Below are 24,319 nucleotides of genomic sequence, written 5' to 3' on the forward strand. Positions count from 1 at the left end.
GAGAGAGAGAGAGAGAGGAAAGGGAGAGATTAAAAAAAAGAGAAAGAAAGAAGTATAGAGAGAGAAAATATAAAATTTGAGAGAGAGAGAGAGAGAGAGAGAGAGAGAGAGAGAGAGAGAGAGATGAGAGAAAATAAATTACAATAAAAGTAGAGAGAGAAAGAGAGAAAAATTTGAGACAAGCTATTGAGGGGAGAGGAGAGATAGGCTGGGCACATGAGCAAGGTGCTCGTTGCTGTTGCTAATGTGGTTGCATGCATCTGTACCTTTTAAGTCAGAAGGAAAACATAACTCATAATCCCTGCCTAGCGGAGCATTTTGCTATGTACAGTCAGGGACTCACCGATAGGTAAGGCCGAATATCAAATCATTTTCTTCCAACTTAGTTGTTTCTAACCTAACTAAGATTTAACTTACATATGGCTGTATCTCAGATAGCTTCTTGGAAAGGTCTAGCTGAGTTATGTGTAGCCAAATCAAATTTGCTCAGACAAGTAGCTTTTTTATTGGATGAGAAACTGAGAAGCACATGTGACCAAGATGTGAGAGAGAGAAAAAATTAAAAATAGAGAGGGAAAAGAGGAAAGAGAAAGAGGAGAAATGGATTGTTGACGATGGGGCCATCCCGGGGCATCGACGTCATCAGGCCGCAGTGCCAAAGTAGAAAGTGGTGGCTTGGACGTGTGACGACAGCCGAGGCACCAAACAGAGAGAGAGAGAGAGCGCGAGCAGCTCTCTTTCCCCATCTCTCCATTATTGTATCGGTACCTTCGGATGTGCCTTGATGCTGCACAGATCTGCGATTGCACAAGTAGAAGCGTAACTTCGTGAGAGCATCCATGGAGCAGTCCCTGTTGGCTCAGAGCTTGCGAGAATGCATGACGCCCGTCGTGATGGTGCTAGCCACCCCCGCCGTCGAAGAATCATGCCAGAAGAACAACCTCAGCTTCCTCGACATGCTGCACCCTTTCACGACCGTAGACCAGATAGACGGTCGGTAGCTTTTCCTCTTGTAGATTCGTCTTTTTTTTTGGGGGGGGGGGGTCACATACACGGTTTGCTTCCCCTTCATCATTCACTTTCACGGTTTTTGCGCGTGCAGTGCCTGTACGAACTGCGAGCGATCAGCCATACAGGCTGCAGGAGTTTCGTCTCCGCTTATTCTACGCCACGGACATTCGCCAGCCGACTGTTGAGGTGAGTCATTTCTCCAGCTGCGATTTGCTGTAGACCAGCATTTGTGATAAGAACGATCATCATGGTCCAAAATTCTGCTTGTTCTATGCTGCCAAACATTTACTGTTGAGGTGAGTCAGTGATGCAGTTTCTTTAATATAAACCGGCATTCGTGATAAGAATGATCATCATGGCCAGCAGACATGTAGATTGTCGAATCACCAAGGATGGTGACTAGTCCTTTGTGATTGAAATGCCATTTGTAATAGGCATCTCACAAACCATTGCCAGCCCTAAGTAGAGGACTGAATCAGGGACCCACAGCTTGGTTAAGAGCTTTCGTGGCTGTATAGTGGCTGAGATGCAGGGCCTAGAGGTGCGACACCCAACAAAGAGTGGGCGATATTAACTTGGAATGAAGTAGATTGGCATGCAGCTAGACACTTGAAATTTGAACACTTCTTGATAGCAGAGATTCATCAAAATCTCCACCTCCAACGGTGGAATCTATTGGAATTGACTGAGGAAATCTGAGAAATGACTGGAGGATGAGAGAGAATTGTGAGTAGAGAGAAAATTCTGACTTCTATCATGAGAAATTGAAGGAATCTAGCTGCACTGTCATGTTAATCGTTGAGGTTGTTACTTGTTGCTAGGAAGGCCTAGAAATGGAGTTGCTCCTTGTTTGCTACTGTTGCCTACCTATATAGGGCTATCTTAGATTGCACTGATTTGTTGGAAACCTCCCTTGCTGGGCTAGTGATGGTTGGAAAAACCTCCTCCTGTGTTGGCTGCACTGGCAAGTTTTGCCAAGTGATAGCCTCTCTAATCCACTTTTTAGCATTATTCAAAATTATTAAATATTTTTAAAATGTTAATTCAAAAATTTCAATTAATAATTATTAATGGCTCAAAAAAAAAAGATTGACCAATTATTAAATTGGCTAGGCCAATTTATTAGTTACTCCCCATTTTTATCTCTTTGTACATAGTTTTGTCAAATTTGGGTCTCCTTTTCTTTCTATTGATGGGACAACAATAGACATGGTTCTACTCTAGTGTAGTCCCATTGCAAAGTTATTCTTAGCATTGTTTCATAGGCCACTTACTTATTTTAATGTTATCTTCACCTTACTCATGAGATGACATTAGACATGGATGTACTTTGGATTTTCTCTCATAGGCCACATTGGCCTCATGTAGATGATATATCTTTCTTTTCCTCTTTTGCCTCTCCTCCCCCTTCCCCTCCCCCTCCCTCTCCTCTTTGCCTGACAAAAAAAAAGCTAGTTTCTTCTCACTTGCACGGGCAAGTTTTGGCAAGTGGTAGCCTTCCTAATTCAATTTTTAAGATTATTAATGCAATTTTTGAAATTTTAATTATAATCATGTATGGCCTTAAATTTTTTTTTTTTGATTGTCAACAGTGAAATTGGCTAGGCCAATTTATCACCCAAGTAATCTTGAGCATAGATTAGCCTTGGAATTCCCTAGTATCACCACCATTGACACTTATGGCCAAGTAGGCTAAATTTTGACACTAGGTATCACCTAATACTTGTCAGATATAACTTGTTACATCTTTTGCCTTTGACATTAACTGATATCTCAGGGTCCTAAGTCCCACATTGTGAAATAACTATCCTGCACATCACATGTGCAAGTCACATTTGTGCATTTAATTCTCTTAATCAAATGCTAAGCAAAGCATCAAAATTAAATGGCCTTGTGACACCTCTTTTGATATGAAATTAGAAAGAATACAAGTAAGAGTTTTCTATTAGATGATATGAGAAGATCCTATTTTGTTGATGTGTTACAAGTGTGTCGTGTATAGATTGTAGTGACAGGTGCGAAATGGAGATGCGATGCCCAACGATGGCAATGATGGAGAGAGAGAGAGAGAGAGAGAGAGAGAGAGAGAGAGAGAGAGAGAGAGATCAGAAGTAGAGAGTGAGAGTAAAAGAGATGCATGATGTGTGGGTACAATGAGTTGTAACTCTTTTAGGTTTTTTTGTGATAGCTAAGGGTGTGTTCACATTCGCATAAATGTTAAAAATGACAGGTATGCTCTGGTACCATGCTAAAAATATGTGACGGTGTAGAGAGACAATAGGGTTTGCGGGGAGAAATATAGAGCGCGTACGGAAAACACAGAGAGAGGAGAAACTCAGAAACATAAGAACATGGTGATGATGCATTGAATCATGCTAAGAGAAGAAAAGTTGCTACAGCAGAGCCGAAGCTCAAAAGATAGTTGCATTGTCTTGTTTGAATTAGGGCCTAGGCAGTGGCACTTGTGGGAAATCTACACAAGGGAAAACTTAGACCTTTGGGCAGCGGGCTATTGAAGTAATCAGTGGAAGGTGAAGGACAATTGTCGAGGGAGCGAACTGCAGTCCTCTGATGCTAGGGAGTGACTTGGGCAGAAAAACACAAATCCTAGAGTGTCAGAGCTATCAAACAAGGGGATTGCAGCCCAGATGCTGATGTGAGGTGGTTAATGATGACGCTAGGTAATGGAGGATGAGTTGGGCCACAAAAATGCAAGTCCAAGCAACCTCTATGAGACAAACTAGAGACACTAGGTGATGGAGCAAGAGAGAGGCTGCAAAAACGTAGGTCCCAACAGCCCCTGTGATAGATGAATGATGAAATCATTGACACTAGGTGGTATAGATTGTCGTCAGAGGCCAGGATGTTGACGCCAAGCTGGAGATGATTGCATCAGGCAAAGAGAAGACCTCTATACTGAAAAACGCAGGTGAAGGTGGAGCCTAAAGGAGAAGGGTATTGACGCCTAGCAGATGATGTTGATGCCAGGTGGAAGATGCTCTAAAACGCAAGGCCTGATGCTGCAACATGGTGCTTGAAGTAGAAGAGGAAGGGTGAAGGCAATTACGAGCCACGAACCGCAATGTTCTCTTAAAGGGACATCATGGCATTGGAAGGGACTGGGGAGAGAAGGGAAATGGTGGTGACTGAAGAAGGTGGTGAAGAATGACTGATTTTGAAAATCAATTTTATAAGCTACATAATGCTTGAAAATGGGATTAGAAGGCTGCCACTTGGTAAGACTTGCCCATGCAAGTGGTAAAAACGTTTTTAGGGACTGGTGGAGTCTATTCTAATTTCTAGCCATTGTGAGAGAGAGAAGGAGGCTGTTAGAGAGGAAGGAGAGGCTACTGATGTGATTTGCAGCCACTAGGGATCAGTCCTATAGCAAGTGACAACAATTTGGAGGCCTCCAAGAGCAAGTGACAGTAGTCCAAGGTCCTTTTGGTGCAGGTGACAACATGCAAAAGGGAGCAACGGTCTTTTTGGTGGTCCTAAGCTGTATAGGTGATAGGTTCCATGGCTGTTTAAGTAGGGCAGCAGCAGTTTTTCAGTGTTTCTCTCGATGGAACTCTGAAATTTCTCTCTCTATAGAATTCTCTCTCGTTCCCCAACCATTTCTCAAGTTATCTCAGCATTTTCCAGTAGTTTGAGCCATCAAAGGAAGAGATTTCAGTCAATCTCTGCTGTAAACCCTAATTTACAGTAGGAATTAGGGTTTGACATCCACCTTAGGATGCATGCTCAAAATAGAGGGCCTAGGGCTTGAATTCCAGGACTTGAAATCGAGGAATTTCAAGGAGATTCAAGAGTCTAGCCAGCCAATATCAGATTTGGGGCTGAATTTGTCTTTCAAGGAGTAGGGTGAAGGCCAATCCCTAAGCAAACCGAGGGGCAAATTGGTTTGGAGGCTTGTTAGTCAGTTTTAATAGCAAGAGGCACTTGGATTAGTGGAGGAGGTTAGAGGATCTCATTTGTACTCCATCCATTTGCAATAAAAGATGAAGAAATACCACAAGGGGCGCCAATTTTGGGGGCCAGCAGGGTGTCCAATTCCAAGATTATAGTGATAATATTTACATTTTCAGTTTATATGTATTTTATGCTTGCTGTAATTAATATTAAATTAAGTGATTTACCACCCTATCTGAGGAGGAAGGCTGGTTTCATGGTTCCATTGCCGGGATTCCACTCAATCCCTTGATTTGGTGGATCCGAGATACTTGATTGAAAGCCACAAGCTTTGCTCTAGCGCTGAAATTGTATTCAGTTGAGCATTACAGCAAGAATGCCTTTAGATAGTGAGGTGGGATCAAGCAGGGATGATGTCTCTCAATCTGAAAATCCACAAAGTGTTGGGGAAAATGCAATGTTTGATCTTTGAGAAGGCACGCAGCATGGAGAGCAAGCTTAGAATGAGGGAATTGTACAAGAGGTGGATTCTTCTAGGTCTCTTGAAGTTGATGACCAGCAAGAGCAAGAGGAATTTGATGACCAGTTGATGATAATAGCTAAAATGTTTATGCAATTGGCAAATGTCAGTTTGCAATGGTCCAAAGTATGCAAACAAGAATGTTTCCTAATGCATCTGGTACTCCTAGCATGTCAGGTACACATGAGGGGTTAGTCAATTGGATGTAATGTTGCATATTAGTTAAGTTGGAATTGTAGTAGTGTGAAAGTATAAAGCATCGCAATGCTTAAGGGGAAGAAAAGCCTACAATCTAGTGGAGGTTTCGAGGCAATTAGAGCTAGAGGTAAAGTTTCTATATGCTTCTTGGTGAAGCTTCAGCATTGTTTCACCAATAGATGCAAAGTGGATGGAAGATGATGACTTGGCAGACCATCCTTAGTTGTGGCAACTTTATTGAGATGCCTTTCAATTAGAGCCGACTTTGGTTTGGGCTTAGTCAAGCTTAGTAAAGTAGGGGTTCGAAGCATTGCCTTATGCTCAAGGTGAAGGATAGTACTTCCACTCTAGTTGTGGACAAGTCTCGCATGTAGTGGATCTTAGATGTGTATAGCATACATCCAAGGTACTGTGTTGACAATATGTCTACCATGGGGTCACTATTTAGTGTACTAGTCACTGTGAGATATATGCAGATGAGTATGAGTTTCACCCGGGCACTGAAACTATACTTTTGCATCAGTTTATGATCAGTTTGGCATGAGTTTTTGCTTTAGTTTTGAGACAAAAAATCTGATCAGTTTCAACTTAGTTTTTCATCAATTTGAGAACCGTTTATGGTCACTTTTGAGATCAGTTTTGTATCAATTTTTTGCATTATTTGCTTTAGTTTTGAGACAAAAAATCTGATCAGTTTCAACTTAGTTTTTCATCAATTTGAGAACCGTTTATGGTCACTTTTGAGATCAGTTTTGTATCAATTTTTTGCATTAGTTATTGATAAATTTTTGCAATCAGTTTGGGATCACATTTACAATAAGTTTACGATCAGTTCTCAGATGAGAAAGTGATCAGTTTATGATCAGATTATGCTTAGTTTTCAATGGTTTACAATTGTTTCCATGGACATCAGTATGTTAGTAAATGCCATTGATAGTTTCAGCCATGGTTTATGTTGAGAATATGCTTTATTGTGGTTTTGAAGCCAAAATAGTTGAAAAACATGAGTTATGGATGCATCCAATGGGTTTCTAGCAACAATTCTGGACTAATTTTCAGTTTTATATTATGTATATGCTGGCTGGAAATTTTCAGTAGGTTTGGGACATATGGCATGATTGGACAATAATGGCCAATGATATGATTGTGATGCCTTATTTAAATTCCAGTGAAGTATGCTTTTCCTTTGGCACAATGCAATGCAATTGAAGATGATTGTAGGGATTTCAAGGAGGAGGTTTGTCATGGAGACGTGAAATTTTGAGATGCTCTAATCTTGCAAATAATATTTGATTAAGATATTAACAAATGTGCAAGGTTGTTTAGCGTGTGATACACATGGTGGTTATTTCATGATAACAGACCAAGGATCCCGAGACTGCGTGAGTGTCAAAGGCAAAAGTTGTAATAAGTTATGTTTGATTGGTACTAGGTGGTACTTTGTGTCAGATTTGGGTCTAGACTAATTTATTAGCCACTAATGTCAGTGGTGACATTAGAGATTAGGCATTAATTAATTAATTAATGCAAGTCTAAGGGTTAATAAATACTTAGGAATACTTGGGAGACAAATTGTTCCAGTCAATTTAATTATTGGCTGACCTCTAGGAGCAATTGATAACAACCCAAGGTTCTTTTGGTGCAGGTGATAACATGCAGGAGGGGGCAACAATCTTTCTCCTAAGTTGTAAGTGATAGGTTCCATGGTTGTTTGAGCAGGGCAACAACAGTTTTTCAATGTTTCTTGTGATGAAACTTTGGAATTTCTCTCTCTATAGTATTCTCTCTCATTTTCCAACAATTTCTCAAGTTATCTAAGCATTTTCTAGTAGTTTGAGCCATTAGAGGAAGAGATTTCAATCAATCTCTGTTGTAAACCCTAATTTATTGCAGAAATTATGATTTGACAGCCACCTTGGGATGCAGGCTCAAAATAGAGGGCTTAGGGCTTGAATTCCAACAGCTGAAATTTAGGAATTTTAGGGAGAAGAGTCTGGTTAGCCAATATCAAATTTGCAAGGGGTAGGGTGAAGGCCAATCCCCAAGTAAACCGAGGGGAAAATTGGGTTGGAGGCTTGTTGGCCAGTTTTGATAGCATGAGACACTTGGATTAGTAGAGGAGGTTAGAGGATCTGAGTTGTACTCTATCCATTTGCAATAAAAGATTAAAAAATACTGCAAGAGGCGTCAATTTTGGGGCCAACAGGTTGTCCAATACCCAAGATTAAATTGGTAATATTTGCATTTTTAGTTTATGTGGATTTTATGCTTGCTATAATTAGTGTTAAATTAGGTTATTTACCACGGTCCACCCTATCCGAGGAGAAAGGTTGGTTTCATAAAGCATACAGAATCTTTTCCATTTTGGCCTTTTCATCATTAGATGTAGGGTGTCCTATGCACCGAGTTTCACATAGGGAGGCAATGGTACACTAATTGCATTCCCCTTGTCCATATTGAAACATTGCAAAATCTTGGATACATACTCCTGCTCTGATAGATAAAGAAGATATTTCAAATTGTCCCCGAGTATACGCATGCCAAGAATGTGATTTGTCTCACCAAGATTCTTCAAGTCAAAATTACTACGTAGGTTTTGCTTCAATTTGTCCATCGCATGAACATCCCTACCACCATCAATTAGCATGTCATCCACATACAAAATTAGTATAGTAAGTCTGCCATCTATTGCTTTCTTGGTATATAAGTAGTGATTCATTGGACTTCTTTTAAATATTTGAGATTGCATGAATGTATCAAACTTATGATACCATTCACGTGGTGCTTGTTTCAGCCCATACAAGTTTTGGTGAGTTTATACACCGTGTCCTCATACAGATCACCATGTAAGAAAGCAGTCTTGACATCCATCTTTATAAGTTCCATATCCTCACATGTAACCAAGGCCAATATGGCTTGCAAAGTAGTCATTTTGACTATAGGAGAAAAGATCTCGTCAAAGTCAATCCCATGCTCTTGCTTATACCCTTTTGCAACAAGTCGTGCTTTGTACTTTGGTGAAGAACTAGAAGTGATCTTTATCTTATAAACCTATTGTTATGGGAGTACAAGATTGTGCTCAAGAGACTAGACTAGATGCAAGATTTGTTACAAGAATTCTGATTACAAGATAATCCTATGCAGGGGCACAAGGTATAATGATAACTTAACAAGATACGAAAAATTTCACAACCTGGGACCGTAGGCATAGACAACATGACTCGATAGGTTATGAAGAATTCCATAACTCGGGACCATAGGTATGAATACAAGATATCAGAATTACAAGATCTCCCTTGAAGGGAATGACAAGAACTAGAACTGGAACTCGAAGTTATTTACTTGGACTCTTTGAGCTCCCAAGACTGGCATCGGCAAGACTGAGGAGCTCTATAGCGAGCCCCTCTCTATAGCGAGTCCCTCCTTTTATAGGTGTTGAAGGGCCCTAAAGATCTTCTAGAATATTCCATGATGACATCATAGAACTTTCTAGAAGATATGTCATGTTATCACCTGTACCATCGATGATGACATGGCAAGGATGGGTTTGCATAGTTGGCTCGAGGATGTCTTGTTAAGGGTGCGTTCGCATGGGGTGTGGATTCCTATGTATGAGCAGGAATTAATCTGTATACTTGATTATGGCATGTTCGTGACGTCACCTCCACCTCTAGCGACAAGTTTCATGAGAAGCGACTTGGTGGTTTGGTCCAAGTTTCATTGGATTCCTCTTGTGAAATTCTTTAACTTTAAGAGGTGCTCTTGATCATTGATGTCATATCCTTTCTAGTGAACAAGATATTCCAATGGACCTCGGGGATCCTCGAGTCTAAGATATGCTCAACCTCAAATTCTTTGTGATTTTCAATTTGGACAGGTGATAGGAGATTATATCTCTCTCCCCTCAGTGGGAAGCTATGGTATGTCTCGAGCAAGAAAACATGGAAGATTGGGTGGATCTTCATGGTGCTAGGGGGTTGGAGTTGGTAAGCAATTGGGTTGATTTGGGCAATGATAGTGAAGGGCCCAAATCTATGGTGATCTAGCTTGGTGGAGGGCCTTGTTGTTTAGAGATTGTGCGTGAGTAACCATACTTTATCACCGACTTTGTATGTTGGAGATGATGCTGGTCCGCATAGTGCTTCTACTGATTCTGAGCCTTTTGGATTTGTTACTTGAGTTCTTGGTGTATATCTACTAGGTGTTGAGATTTATCTTGGATGGCATTGGAGAGATGTACATCCATCCTTGGATGCTTGCTATAGTTTGCAAAGAAAGGAGTTTGCTTGGTAGATGCATGGATACTATTATTGTAAGCAAACTTTGCAAAGGGCAAGAGCTCAAACCAATCATTTTGATTTACCGGTTTTGTTTGACAATCAGTCTGTGGATGATTGGTTGTGGATAACTTAACTTGGACTCTTAGGAAGTTGCAAAGGCTCTTACAAAAATTAGATATGAATTGGGAACCCCGATTGCTGATGATGTCGTCTGGGAGTCTTTGTAATCTAAAAATGTATCTGAGGAAGAGTCTAGCGGTAGTTGCGCCTGTGATGGTCTTAGATTGTAGGTAGGATATTCTTGATAAATCATCTGATCGGCATTGTTGGCATCTTGGGCGATAGATGATGACAAAGTCAAACCTAGATAAGAAGTTACTCCAACGGGGTTGTCTTTGATTGAGGATGTGGGTTGTCATAAAGTATTCTAGATTTTTGTGATCTGTATAGACGATAACTTTATGGGTTGCACCCTTTAGATGATGACTCCAAGTATCAAAGGTATCTACAATGGCAAGGAGTTCTTTGTGATGGATCTCAAGAGGAGAGAACTTTCTTGAGTGGAATACCACTAGATGTATATGACCATCATTTCCATGTTGGGACAAGATGGCTCCTAAGGCATAGTATGATGCATCGGTCTCCAAGAAAAATGGCTTGATAGGATTTGGGTAGACTAGAATTGGGGCAGTGGTGAAAGTGGTTTTCAGGGTTTGGAAGGCCTTCTCAGCTTCTGGGAACCATGAGAACTTTGAGTCTCGTGTGAGTCTGGGGAGTGGTGTGACTATCTTTGAGTAATCCTTGATAAACATCTTGTAGAAGTTGGCAAAGCCAAGGAAACATTGGACATTGCGTACCATAGAAACAGGGAATGGCCGTTCCTGCGTGTAGGAATGGCCTAACGCGTTCCAAACCCTCCAAGGAGGTGAAACGACCAGGGAACGTTCCCTGCCGTTCCCAAGCCTTGCCGTTCCCTGTTTATAACGGCCGTTCCAGGCCTGTTGACTGAAAATTGACGTTTTTTCCCTTTTTTTTTTTTGCTTGAGTCACAGTCCTACCACATATTCACCCATCTCCATTGCCTAATGTGCACACACTAATCTCTCTCTCTCTCTCTCTCTCTCTCTCTCGGGTTGAAGATTCAAAGTGTCAAGACAATCCACAAGCTAATTAGGAGTCCGTGCAAAGTTCAAATTTGATGCATTATTAACTCTTGCAAATCAGAATCAAATTTCAGCCGATCCTCAATTCCAAGGTATTCATCCATTTATATTGTCTAATTTCAAGGGAAATTGGGATAATTGGGGCAATTCACGGCAATTTGGAGCTATGGGGGTTATCGAGTCAATTTTGGGACATTTGGGTCAATTTCAAGCATTGACGGGTATTGGGGCAATTAGAGGGACATTCTTTGGGGCAATTTGGGTCATGCAGGGCATATTTGGGGCACTTAAGACATGTGCCATTCCCCCCATTCCCGTTTCCCGACCTTGGACGTTCCCCTCGTTCCAGGGGGTCCCGTTCCTGTTCCCGTTCCTGTTCCCCGTTCCAGGTAACTATGTCGCATACACATGTGGGTATTTGTCAGTCAAGAATAGTCTCAATCTTCTTGGGGTCCATGAAGCTTCATGTCTGGGAGACATTGTACCCCAAGAATTCCACTTCTGTCTGATGGAAAAAACACTTCTCAAGTTCTGCATGTAGTTCTTTTTTTTGAGCTTTTCCATAACTAATTTTACATGGTGCTCATGCTCCTTTGGATCTTTTGAGAATATCAATATATCATCCAAGTATATAACTACAAATCATCTAGATACTCTCGGAAGATATCATTCATCGTATGCTGAAACACTGTAGGAGCATTGATGAGTCCGAATGACATGACAACATACTCGAAGTGACCATACCTTGTGTGGAAGGGTGCCTTCCATTCGTTTCCTTCTCTGATTTGTACAAGATTGTAAGCCACTCTAGATCAATCTCTGTGAAGATCTTGGCTTTTCCTAGGTGTTCCAAGAGCTCTGGTATCAACGGGAAAGGGTATTGATTCTTGATTGTTATCTTGTTGAGTCCTTGATAATCCATACACATTCGAAGTGACCCATCCTTCTTCTTCACGAACAGAATTGGGGCTCCAGCAAGAGACTTGGAGTGCTTAATGAACCCCTTGGCTTTCTCTTTGCGTAGTTCAGCTAGTTCATTAGGGGATAGCCTGTAGATGGGTCCAAAAGGTGGTTGAGCCCCCTCATGGAGTTCTATAGCACAATCATATGGTCTATGTTTGAGCAAGAGATTTGCATTTTTTTTTCAAAAACATCTTGGAAATCTTGATATTGACTTGGTAGCTTGATTGACTCCTCCTTACTAGATTCTTGAGTTGGTATATGATATATAATGTAGGTCGGTTCCTACTTTGATGTGTGTATAAAGGCTTTGGCTTCTAGATATACTGGCTTTGATTTTCACGACATGTAGTCTTTTGCTTAACCTAATCAATTTCTGGGTTGTGTTTCTTTAGCCAAGGCATCCCGAGGATGATTGGATTTGTGGGATTGGATATGATATTAAAGCATACATGAGATTTATGATTGCTAAGAGTTACCATTAGTGGTCGGGTTTCCTTAGTAATATCTCTAGATGCTAGAGGTCTTCCATCCATGACTTCAACTGTTGCATGATTGGTCTTTTGGAGTATTGGAATTTGATATCTATTCACAAAGCCATCATTAATGAAATATGTGGAGGCCCCGAAGTCGACTAGAGCTTTGAGGGAAAGGGTCTTTCTCAGCAAGATCATTTGGACAATGACAAAGAAAGTTTCCATGGGTGGTGTGGCTGGGATCAAGGGACCCTTTCTTATATCAAGGTCCGGTTGTATGGTCTCATTTACAACTAGACATCCTCGTTTTCTTGCTCGAGGATGGTTGCAACAACTCTTGGGGTTCTTGTCCTCTTATTTGGACAATTTAGGGCGATGTGTCTAGGGTTTCCACAATATAGACATAGATGATTCTCTCTTCTCGTCTTTGCTTTTCTTGTGGGATTAAGGTTTGGAATTTGGTATTATCTATTTGCATTGATTCGGGCTTGGTTTCTTCTCTAATTGGCTCTCTAATTAGAGCTGGGTTCCATTGGCGAGGCCTTAATTCTTCTTGCTTTTCTTGCTTCCTCTCGAACAATCTATTATCACATTGGATGGCTTGCATGGTATAATCGTTGAGTGTGTTTGCCTCAAGCATAATGACCATGAGGTCCTTGATGTCATCTCGAAGACCCCATCTGAATTGATCGATAAAATAATGAACTATCGAGACCTGTTGCTTGACTGCTAAGGCGTGTTTCTTGATTGCCCCATAGCTTGCATGAGACCTGCGCTGACTGCAACTGACCGGAAGGACTATCACCTGTCTGCTGGACAACTCCTTGTGACCTGTGATCTACGCTTGCACCGTGTGCATGACTCAATCTGACTACTTGCTGATGGCACATCTTGGACTGGCTTTGGGAAGCATGATTGGGATAACCTTCAGCTCTAATACCAGTTTGTAGTGACGGTGCGTAGTGGAGATGCGATGTTCAGTGATGGCAATGGCACACAGAGAGAGAGAGAGAGAGAGAGAGAGAGAGAGAGAGAGAGAGAGAGAGAGAGAGAGAGAGAGAGAGAGAGAGAGAGAGAGAGAGAGAGAGAGAGAGAGAGAGAGAGAGAGAGAGAGATGGCGACCTGACCCTTCCCTCTGATTCTGTCGGGGCCTGAATGCCTGTGCAATCCTACTCTGAGTTAGCTCGCCGTGCTGAGGCAGTCACACATAGAGAGAGGGAGAGAAACAAAAAAGAAACGAAATGATATATTAACGTCTACAAAAGGCCAAAATGACCTATGAGACGAGGAGTTACAATCATGTGTATGATGGCACAACTGTCTGGGCAAAATATGTAGCACAAAGAAAAATAAGAAAGGAAACTAACTATGGCTATGTGTAAACATAGAGCTCTATCTAGTAACAATGAGCTCCAAATGGTACAATCTTATGTGGGTATGGAGGGCCTAGCTCTAGCCCGAGCAATAATCCCCTGTATCCACCTATGAAGGTGTCGTCGGTGTCTGTGTTGAGGCCTAGGACGTCTGGATCGGCTAAGCTGAATGGCTCGATCAATCAATACTCCTTGTCTGTGTGTGGAGTGTGGTGGTGGGAGAGGCTCTCGTGTGGACTGTGGCGGTAATTGTATTGAAGTCTTCTGAGTCTCCTTTGCAAAGAAGGCTGTGAGCTGCCTCTGCGAAGGGCCTCGGCATCCTGGAGCAACTGTAGTCTTGAGGTGCATGTCATGAGGTCGTTGTATCTTAAGAAGAAAGAGGCCAAGGCATCATTGATCGGTAAAATCCATGACTCCGGATAGTGGTCCAAATCTGTCTCTAAAGAGACAGTGGAAACGACCACGGACCTCATAATACGCTAATATTTGGCATATGCGCTCCTCTGGTGGGATGGATCTATATCTGCCAGTCTCAATCTCTAGCTGATGCGAGGAGGTGTGTGTCAGAGTGCAACGATGCGGAAGCGTAGGACAAAGACTGAGAGAGAGTGAACACAGAGAGAAGAGAGAGAGAGAGAAAAGGAGACTGTGTAAACGCAGAAAATCTGTGGTGTAGTATGTTGTATAAGAGTGCAGAAATACAGAAGGGGACAGAGGAAATATCTACGTATGTCTCCGACTTGATGACCTCGATCTCCGTCAGCTCGAGCACAGTCTGTCTCAGCCAACAGATCTTCAAGATCAGAATCTGAAATCGCTGAAGAGTGAAAAATCAAGTGTGCCATAAGAATCGGCTATAAATAGCCAAGAAATAATAAAAAAAAAGCATCAGGTTGGCTGCATTAAATGCAGTCGACAGAAGAAAACTAGCCGACTGTGCAGTCTGATTGCACTGCTGACGTGGCACCTCCTCTAACGTACTGTGCTGACGTGGCACTAATTGTCTAGGAAATGATTGGCTAACACCCCCTCTCAGATCTTGGATGGGTGAAAAAACTGAGGGATCTGGAATGTTGCCGAAGAAGAGCCTGGGGAAGCGCCTTCGTAAACAAATCTGCAAGATCATCCTCCATCTTGCAATACTCCACATCAATGGTCCCATCCAGAAGTTTCTCTTGAATGAAGTGATACTGGATCTCAATGTGCTTCGTCCGGGCATGGAATGTTGGATTCCGTACCAAGGCAATGCAACTCTCATTGTCACACCACAGAAGAGTAGGACGAGTCTGGGCGCAACTAAGCTCCTCCAACAATCTCCGAAGCCACACAACCTCACATGTGGTGGAAGATGCAGCCCGATACTCCGCCTCAGTAGAAGAAAGGGCTACTGTGGGCTGCTTCTTGCTACTCCAAGAGATAACACCTGTACCCAAGATAAAACAGTAGCCTGTAGTAGACCGTCGATGGTCCACATCTCTAGCCCAATCCGAGTCACTCCAACCTGCAAGAACCAGATCGGAAGCATCTGTACCTGCGGGATAAGAAATCCCTAAGTTAGAGGTCCCCCTCAAATACTGAAGAATCCTTAGGGCTGCCTGCCAATGCACTTGTTTGGGTTCTGTCATGAACCTTGTCAAAATACCCACAGTAAAACAAAGATCAACAGGAGTGTTGAGAAGCCAAATCAAGGATCCAATCAATTGACGGTAGCATGAAGCATCCATCACAGGAGAATTTGAGTGTGAAGTGGCCTTCCAATTCGGATCCATAGGAGTAGTAATGGACCGATAAGTCTCCATCTCAAAAGTCACGAAGAGCTCCTGAATGTACCTCTGCTGAGAGATGAAAATCCCCCTCCGAGATAGATAAATCTCATGACCCAAGAAGAAATGAAGAAGCCCCAAATCCGTCATCTCGAATGCCTGATGTAAAGCTGTCTTGGTCTCTTGGACCTTTTGTGTATGATCCCCTGTCAAAATCAAATCAACATACAACACAAACAACATACCATTAACCTCGAAAGTGTGCACATAAAGCTGCGGATCGGCCTTGGAGAGCCGATATCCCAACTTTGACTGAAGAAACGAGTCAATCTTCTTGTTCCATGCACGCGGAGCCTGCTTGAGGCCATACAAGGCCTTCTTCAACCTGTAAACTTTCCCATCTGAGGATCCAAAGCCAGGAGGCTGCTCAATATAGATCTCCTCTTGCAAGTCACCATTCAGAAAGGCTGACTTCACGTCCAACTGATAAACATGCCATCTCCTATGGCTAGCTGAGGCAAGAACAACTCGAATAGTCGCCATACGAGTAGTGGGGGCAAAAGTATCATGGAAATCAATGCCTGGGCACTGAGTAAAACATTTAGCAACAAGGCGAGCCTTGTGCTTGTCCAAAGAACCATCGCTAAGGTACTTGGTCTTGAAGACCGACTTGACACCAATCACCTTCTTGTGAGAGGGACGAGGCACAAGAGACCAAGTGCTATTCTTCTCAATAGCCTCCAACTCGGTTTCCATGGCCTTCCGCCAATGATCAGAATGCAAAGCCTCCTTCACTGAAGTGGGCTCTCGATCCTGCATAACACGGGTCAGCAAACAATAGTTGGAGCAAACAAGCTCTAAAGAATGTGCCTGGTTCCTCCGTGACCTCCGCGGTCCATCCTGCGGTTCCCACCCCTCAGGGATCCCCTCGATCCCTGAATCTCGGAGGGTGTCATGGGCCCAACAAGGAGGAGGATGACTTTGAATGCGAAGAAGAATCTCCATCAAGAGGCTCTGGCTCCAAAAAAACTGCATCGGGAGCCCAACTCTTCCTTGGATCTCCAAGGACGGGGTGCTCCTTACCCCCCTCTGGGGCCGGTACTTCCACGAACCGCACATCTTGGCTCGTGTAGACGTCCCGCTTAATGGGATTAAACAAACGATAACCTTGGGATTAGGAGCTATAGCCAACAAAAACCTGTCGTCGGGAAGCCGCCTCGAACTTATCATGCTGCGTCTTCAGAATGTGCACATAAGCGTCACATCCAAAGATCCTGAAATAAGAGACATCAGGCTTAGTCCCAAAGTAAGCCTCAAAAGGTGTCATCCTGTCAACGGCCGAAGTTGGAGATTGATTAAGGATGTGAATTGCGGTAGCCACTGCCTCAGCCCATAGAAACTGAGATGTCTGTTGGTGCTCCATCATGGTGCGTGCCATCTTGATCACACTTCGGTTTTTCCGCTCCAAAATGCCATTCTCTTGGGGAGTGTTGGTGTTAGCAAACTCCTAGTGAATGCCCCTATTCAAAGTCAAGAAATAGGCCCAAGTCATCTTGCTGTAGTCATCTACAATCAACATGAAGTACAATCAACATGAAGTACAAGATCCGTAGATACAAGCTCCATGGGTGAAGTAGACCGCCTAGAAGCTTTGTTGGGAATCACATCCCGATGTAGTTTCCCACGAATGCAGGAGACACATGGCTGATGGCTCACCACTATGTCCAGCAAGCCTTGGACAAAGGATCCTCGTGACGCCTTCCGAAGATACTCGTAGTTCAGGTGGCCAAACTGAGCATGCCATAGCTCGGATTGTGTCTGAGAAGTAAGAAGAAGAGAAGTAAGAGCTGAATAAGACTTCAATTTGTAGACTCCATTCTCCTCATACCCTATAGAGAGAACCTTCCTCAATCCACGATCAAGGACTTGAACAGTATCACTGTCAAACTCGACCAAGAGGCCAAGAGCACAAATCTTATGAAGTGAAAGTAAATGATGCCCCAATCCTGGTACATGCAACACCTCAGAGGTGTGGGTACCACCACGTCCATCTGGAATAAGCTGCATCTCACCCCGCGCAGCAATAGACACGGAAGAGTTGTCTCCAATGAGAATCTGTCCACGCGAAGGTCGCAAATGGGCAACACCAACGGAAGGAGTCATGTGCCGTGAGGCACCACTGTCCACAATCCACTCTCGAGCCTAGGGAGCTGTCATCGCAGCATCAGAAGTTGTCGGTGTAGCCACCGCTCCAGAATCCTTCGTGTTCTTCTTCTTGGTATCCTTCTTGTCTTTGTCGGAGCAATCCTTCTTCCAATGACCGGTCTTTCCACAAATATGGCAAGTTGATTCCTTCTTCTTTGTATTTCTTGGATTTGTTGTTCTCATTACTCTTCTTTTGGTTCTTCCCCTTCTTTTAAGAGGCTTGACCAACCAATGCCTTTGATTTGGAAGCATTCTGTCCCTTCAATTGTTCCTCCTAGTCCAGTTCCATAGGAACCAACTCTTCCCACCGAAGAGTCGACTTCGGCCCTGAAGCAATAAGAGTAGAATAAAAAGTACCGAATCGTAGCGGCAACTGGGATAGTAAAGTGATCGCCATGTCTTCGGAGGAAATAGGCTTCCTCGCATTTTGAACCTGCATCTGAAGCTGCCGAAGCTTGTTGATGTGTTCCTGAAGTGAAGAAGACTTATTCACGGACAAAGTCCGCATCTGCGTCTCCAAAGAAACCCTCTTCATCAGGGTCATCCGGTTGTATATTTGGTGGAGCTCCAGCCATATCTCACGAGCCACCGTCAAGTGCTCGATGTGAGCTATCACGGCTGTGGTGCAAGATAGAAACAGAAAAGATCGAATCCTGGCATTCAGTTTGTCCCAATGAGACTGGGCCTTGGTCAACTCTGCACAAGCATTGGAAGATAGTTTGGACTCATCCCTCATCGAGGGCCTGTTAATCTCCTCCATCACTAGTTCCGCCAAATCATAAGACTCTAAAATGGCCAACATCATCACCCGCCAGATGCGGTAATTGTCACCATCAAGCTTTTGATCCGTTGGAAGAGCCGGTAGGACACGCACCTTCATGTCCATGATCGCCTAGAACTCCAAATCAGTCTCTGTAGACATGTTAACTTGCAATACCTGCACAAACGCAAAAGCAGCCCCCTTTGATTGTGAAAATGCAGCCTTCTAGGACTGATTCCTTCGTTGCCCAAACCTTCTTCACCCGCCGGAGGCGATGAAAAGGTAAAACCTGCAATGGAAGGTCTTAAACGCAGCCTTCCTCCCCTTTGAACAGCAATAACCTGCAGCAAATTCACCGATTAGACTCCTTTCCCGCACGCCCACACACACTTCAGCCTTGATCCAATGCGCAGCCCTCTTGCTCGCCTTCAAATCCTGGAAATGCAGCCTTGTGTCGCGCTGAAATCTCCTCTTCAAATAGGTTCAGCCCTCACTCAGTCCATCTTCATTGCTCTGATACCATGTCAGAGTGCAGCGATGCGGAAGCGTAGGACAAAGAGAGAGAGAGAGTGAACACAGAGAGAAGAGAGAGAGAGAGGAGTGTTAATGCAGAAAATTTGCGGTGTAGTATGCTGTATAAGAGTGCAAAAATACACAAGGGGGCAGAGGAAATATCTGTGTATGTCTCCGACTTGATGACCTTGATCTCTGTCAGCCCGAGCACAGTTTGTCTCAGCCAACAGATCTTCAAGATCAGAATCTGAAATCGCTGAAGAGTGAATAATCAAGTGTGCCACAAGAACCAGCTATAAATAGCCAATAAATAATTAAAAAACAGCATCAGGTTGGCTGCATTAAATGCAGCCGACAGCAGAAAACTGGCCGACTGTGCAGTCCGACTGCACTGCTGACGTGGCACCTCCTCTAACGTACTGTGCTGACGTGGCATTGATTGTCCAGGAAATGATTGGCTAACAGTGCACAACTGGCCAATAGTACATCTAATCCCATGTGAAAGGTGGGTGTCCATGTATCTCGGGCGAACAATAAATCCATCATCAATAGTGTGAAGGAAATGCTAGCGGTAGAAAGCCATCTTTGTCCGTAGCTCTTGCCCTGGCATCAACCATGTCCTCCTGATATCCAACTGGGTAAGATCCATCCTGATGATCTTGTGAATCTCTAACCTGCTCAGATCAAGAGGTGGTGCATCAAGGGAGTACTGGAAGGGGGGTAGCTTGTCCATGCTAAAGCCATGCAGCTTAAACTAGGCCAACATCTGTGCATACCAACATGAAGTATCACCCTCTGGCAAGTTGCTTGGAGGACTCAAGGGCCAACTGTGCATATCTGTGTCTGGGTAAGTCCCATAGGCTATGTATGTATGCGACCAATCGGGTGAGGGCCTCTATCACAATCGGTGTAGCTGCTAGCTCGGCTCGGATGATCTCATGTGGCACTGAGGCCTTACATCTGATCATCCTAGATATCATGGACACTAGGGGTCTCTCCATCGACCTCCATCCGTCATAAGTGCGCCCTGATGTGCTACGGTGGTCAAGACTGGGTTCCCATATCTGTACTCCATAAAGTAGTGTGGATATGACCAGTGTATCGAAGAGCCATAGCTTGGTGCGGGGTTCTTGGAATTGCACTTGTGAGCACATCCTCTCCAAACAAACTAGTGCTGTGTATCGGCGAGTCAGTCTAGTGTTTGCTGCCTCTCGCATAGAAAAGGTGGGCCCTGTGAATAAGACTCCCAGGTATGTATAAGAATCCACATACTCCAGTTCCTCAAATCCATATGTGAATTTAGGCGTTGATCTCCTGACCCACTGTGGTGTAGTATTAAATAGCATCACCTTGGTTTTACCAAGGTTCACTGAAAGCCCACTGTCCAAAGTATAGGAGTGTAATGCATCCGAGTGTCTCTATAGACCCTCTGGAGAGTCATCTATCAATACAATGTCTTTTGCATACAATAGGAGAGGTATCCAAGTGCCACCTAGTGGAGCTCCTGTATCTCCTTCCTATGAAATGTAATCGGCAATCCCATCAATGTACATGCCAAATAATGTTGGAGAGAGGGGGTATCCCTGCTTCACCCCAATGGTGGAGTAAATAGGTGTTGAAAGGCCCTCAGGTGTCCGGACTCTGCCCACACTCTCTCATACAGTGCCAAAATACCCCAACTGAGCTCTTTTGGTACTCCCATGGCATGCAGTCTATGTATCAGCTTGTGTCTCGGTACTGTGTCAAAGGCTTTGCGGAAGTCCACAAAGCAGCTTTAGGTCCATAAGCCATGGGCCCTTCCTTGCTCAATGATCGCTTTGAGTGTGAGGAAGTGATCCAATGTGGAGAAGCCTCTCCTAAAGCCAGCCTGTCCCTGTGCTCTAAGACCCCACATCTCTGCCCACCTGCTTAACTCATGCTCAAGGATGGAAGCATATAACTTAGCCAATGTATGCCCAACCATGATAGTCCGATAGTTACTGGGTAGAGTAGGGTCCCCTGACTTGAGGATAGGCACAATAGTGCTCGTGCTCTAGCTTTCTGGTAGGCCTTCACACATACAAAAGAGATGGCTGACCCTCCACAGTATAAAGACTAGCTGCATACTCCTCCCATATAGCGGTGGACGTAATAGGTGTGGTCGGGCAATGCTCTCTGAAAAGCCTCCAAGCATCTCTAGAGTCCTGGCTCAAGAATAACTGATATAGGTCTTGCTCCAGGTGGGCCAAGAATGTTCTCTTCTTCCACCGTGTGAGGCGTCTAAAGAGTATCTGTGCCTGTCTGTGGGTAGTTGACCCCAGTGTTATCTCTCTCTGTAGCCGTGCTTTGGTCTCACGGCACTCATTATCATACCAGCTATTTCGGGGCATCACCCCGGTGGAGGCTCTCTGTGTGGGTCGTGAGTGTGGGAAGGCTACACTTGTAGCGATGTGTAGGGCCTCACTGAACTGCTGAGTCAGCTCTTGTAATGGAACGTCGGGGTTTGCATCACGTAACAATCCAAGGATCTCTGCCTCATAGGTATCCTCTGTCTCTCTGGAAAAGAGGTATCTAGGGTGCTGGTGAGTTGCATGATGGGTTTGCGTGTCAGTGAATTGGAGGTTAATGGTGAATGATAGGTAGGTACGATCCACTGCAACTCTGAGAAGGCGTGGGGATAGTGAGAGGTCCTGGATGTGAGATCAGCATCGGTGGGGCAAGAATATAGTCTATTGTGCTGGCACCGTGGCGGTGAGGATAACATGTGAAGGCGCTGGATAGGGGGTATCTAGCCAGGCCATTGAGAATGGCCAACCTGTGTGCTGTGCCCATCTCCACAAGGTATCTCCCATATTCGTTGACGTCCCCCATATCCTGAGATGTCCTCTCCAGCTGTAGCTCTGACACATCTTGCTCCTGTAGCATCTCCTCAGACGCATCAAAGAAAGACACTTGATGGGAGGTTGTCCTGGCATTAAAGTCTCCTAGTAAGATAACCTCTCCCTCCTTCGAGAACTCCCAAATATCCTCATCCAAAGCCACATATGGTGATTGCCCCTTGGGTGGGGCGTATCGGGACATCATAGGGGGAAAATAACATATGGCAACATACAAAGTGCATTCCTCACCACGCACTCTCACCCACATGTACCTGGCCTGCTTATCTTTGCGGACTACCTAGATCATCTGCTGTAGCTCCTCCCTGAATAACACTGCCACTCCTCCCGACCCGCGATTACTGTGGTGTGTGCGTGTCTCCTTCTTGCAAGCTGACTCCCACCTGTAGCGTGTCACCCGTGGAAGTGTAGTATGTGGTCCCCGATGTGTCTTTGAGTAGAACACTATATCTCTCCCTCTGAATGTCTCCTCAAAAGCTCCCACATCCAATTGGAGGGCTCCATTAGAGTTCTAGATTGCCACTGCAAGGCTGGTCCCATATGTCTCACGCCGTCATTTGTGGCGCCTCTCCATGACTACCACTCTCCCTCCTCTGTAGAAGGCAAGTTTGCCCTCCTCCCTGGCTGCCTTAATTTTTGGCATGCAATCCCTCATGTGGGCTGGTTGGGTTGGTGTGAGTTCGTCACCCAAAAACACACCGGTCCTCTTCAATGTACGGCGTTGAGCTAGGAAGTCTCTCCTAGTCTCCATGGTGGGGAAGCGGAGAATGAGTACGCGCTCTTTTGAGCTCTCCCTTTCTGTCCTTTTCTTGCCCACTCTCCAAGTGGAGACATGCGTGTCTTTCTTACTATTCATTAACGTGTATAGCACCTTGGTGTCCTCATCCACTTTTTCATGCATCTTAAGCCCCGTCACCCGAACATGGAGTTCTCTCATTTTCCTTTTTTGTTCCCCCTCCAATGTGTCATTGATTATGGTTGTTGTAGGTGCGTGTGTTAGGTGTTTCGCCTTCTTTGCAATTTGAATCCATTGCTCCGCCTCCTCTTCTTGCTGTTGGGTTTTCTTGAGCGTCTTTGCCTAAGAAATAGCCTCCGTCATCTGCTGCTCCTTTTTTTGGAGGAGTTGTACTTCCTCTTTGATGCGGGTGAGCTCCTCGGTCATGCTAGGTTGGATTTGTCCTTCCTCTAGCTTAGGGCTGAGCTGAATGTCAGTCAGTAGCTCCCTAAGTGATTGAATCTCCCCATCTTGGGCTTCTATCTTCAATTCCAGCTTTTTAATCTTATTGTTCAGCTGCCTGTTCACTATGCTCAGTCTGTTGTCATACTCCTTGACTTTGTTGATGGCATTGGTAATCATTTGCTCTATTCGGACCTTCTCGATTTTGGGGGCGAACTCTGTCTTGTTGTGTTGGGCCTGATCGTGGGCAATAGGGGCAAAGTGTGGACTACAGGCGCAACCTTGGACATCAGGAGGGAGTCAAGCCAGGGAAGCACGAGTCGAGGCAGGAGTCAGGGGGTGGATGACAGGCCAGTAGGAATTGAGGTGGGAGTCGAGGTGGCAATCGGAGCGGACGAGTCATGACCGGCAGGCGGCAATCGAGGCGGTTGTTGGGGCGGATGAGTCGCGGCAATTGGGGTTGGACTTGACGTGGAGCTGTTGGCAGAGCAAGATTGCGACTTGACGAGAGAGAGAGAGAGAGAGAGAGAGAGAGAGAGAGAGAGAGAGAGAGAGAGAGAGAGAGAGAGAGAGAGAGAGAGAGAGAGAGAGAGAGAGAGAGAGTATATTAATGTCTCTAAAAGGCCAATGTGGCCTATGAGACCAAAGCAGTACATACAATGATGGTGTGTTTCTCATCTGGAACGAGAAAAAGATGAAAAACATGTCTATAAGATTGAAAAAGAATGAAATAGTGTCCTATAAACTGAAACATGTCAGTGATCTGAAAGTGAGAGTAGAGAAAGGAAAACTCTCCATCAATGATATGTCTGTTCTCTAGGGAGGTGTATCTCTGCATGGCTGAGGCGTCTCGGCATCTGTCTCCTGTGGTGCTCAATGATGGCTTTAATTTGTCTGTGGTGTGGATGTCTAGGCCTTTGTCCAGGTGGACGTGGGCGCCTAGACCGGCTAAGTGCCACTGCTCTATCCAAAGGGACACCTACAGAAGAGGAGGTCCAACGATGATGTACTCCTGTAGGCTGTGTGGCAGTAGTAGTGGTATCTGCCATACTCTGTCGTGTATCAGTGAAAAAGTCAGTGATTGCTCTCTGTCTATGTGAGCCGAGCTGTGGGGGACCTCCTACTCCGTAGA

The 24,319-nt window shown here is 44.4% G+C and overlaps 1 protein-coding gene and 1 pseudogene across 1 annotated transcript in view; one reads left to right on the top strand and one right to left on the bottom strand.

The window, feature by feature from the left end:
* The first annotated feature begins 652 nt into the window (after nt 1–652).
* Nucleotides 653–24,319, top strand: part of LOC148022854 (Tetratricopeptide repeat (TPR)-like superfamily protein) — a 167,474-nt gene continuing 143,807 nt past the window's right edge. The window contains exons 1-2 of the mRNA XM_087695772.1: nt 653–993; nt 1,103–1,197. Of these exons, the coding sequence (XP_087551898.1) occupies nt 840–993; nt 1,103–1,197 (249 nt within the window). The 5' untranslated portion in view covers nt 653–839. The remainder of the gene's footprint in view (nt 994–1,102; nt 1,198–24,319) is intronic.
* On the bottom strand, nt 21,229–22,260 carry LOC148022855 (uncharacterized; annotated as a pseudogene).

This window comes from Lygodium microphyllum, chromosome 16, assembly GCF_053477565.2.
Source record: "Lygodium microphyllum isolate KBCC chromosome 16, Lygodium_microphyllum_v1.1.10, whole genome shotgun sequence".
NCBI lineage: Eukaryota > Viridiplantae > Streptophyta > Polypodiopsida > Schizaeales > Lygodiaceae > Lygodium > Lygodium microphyllum.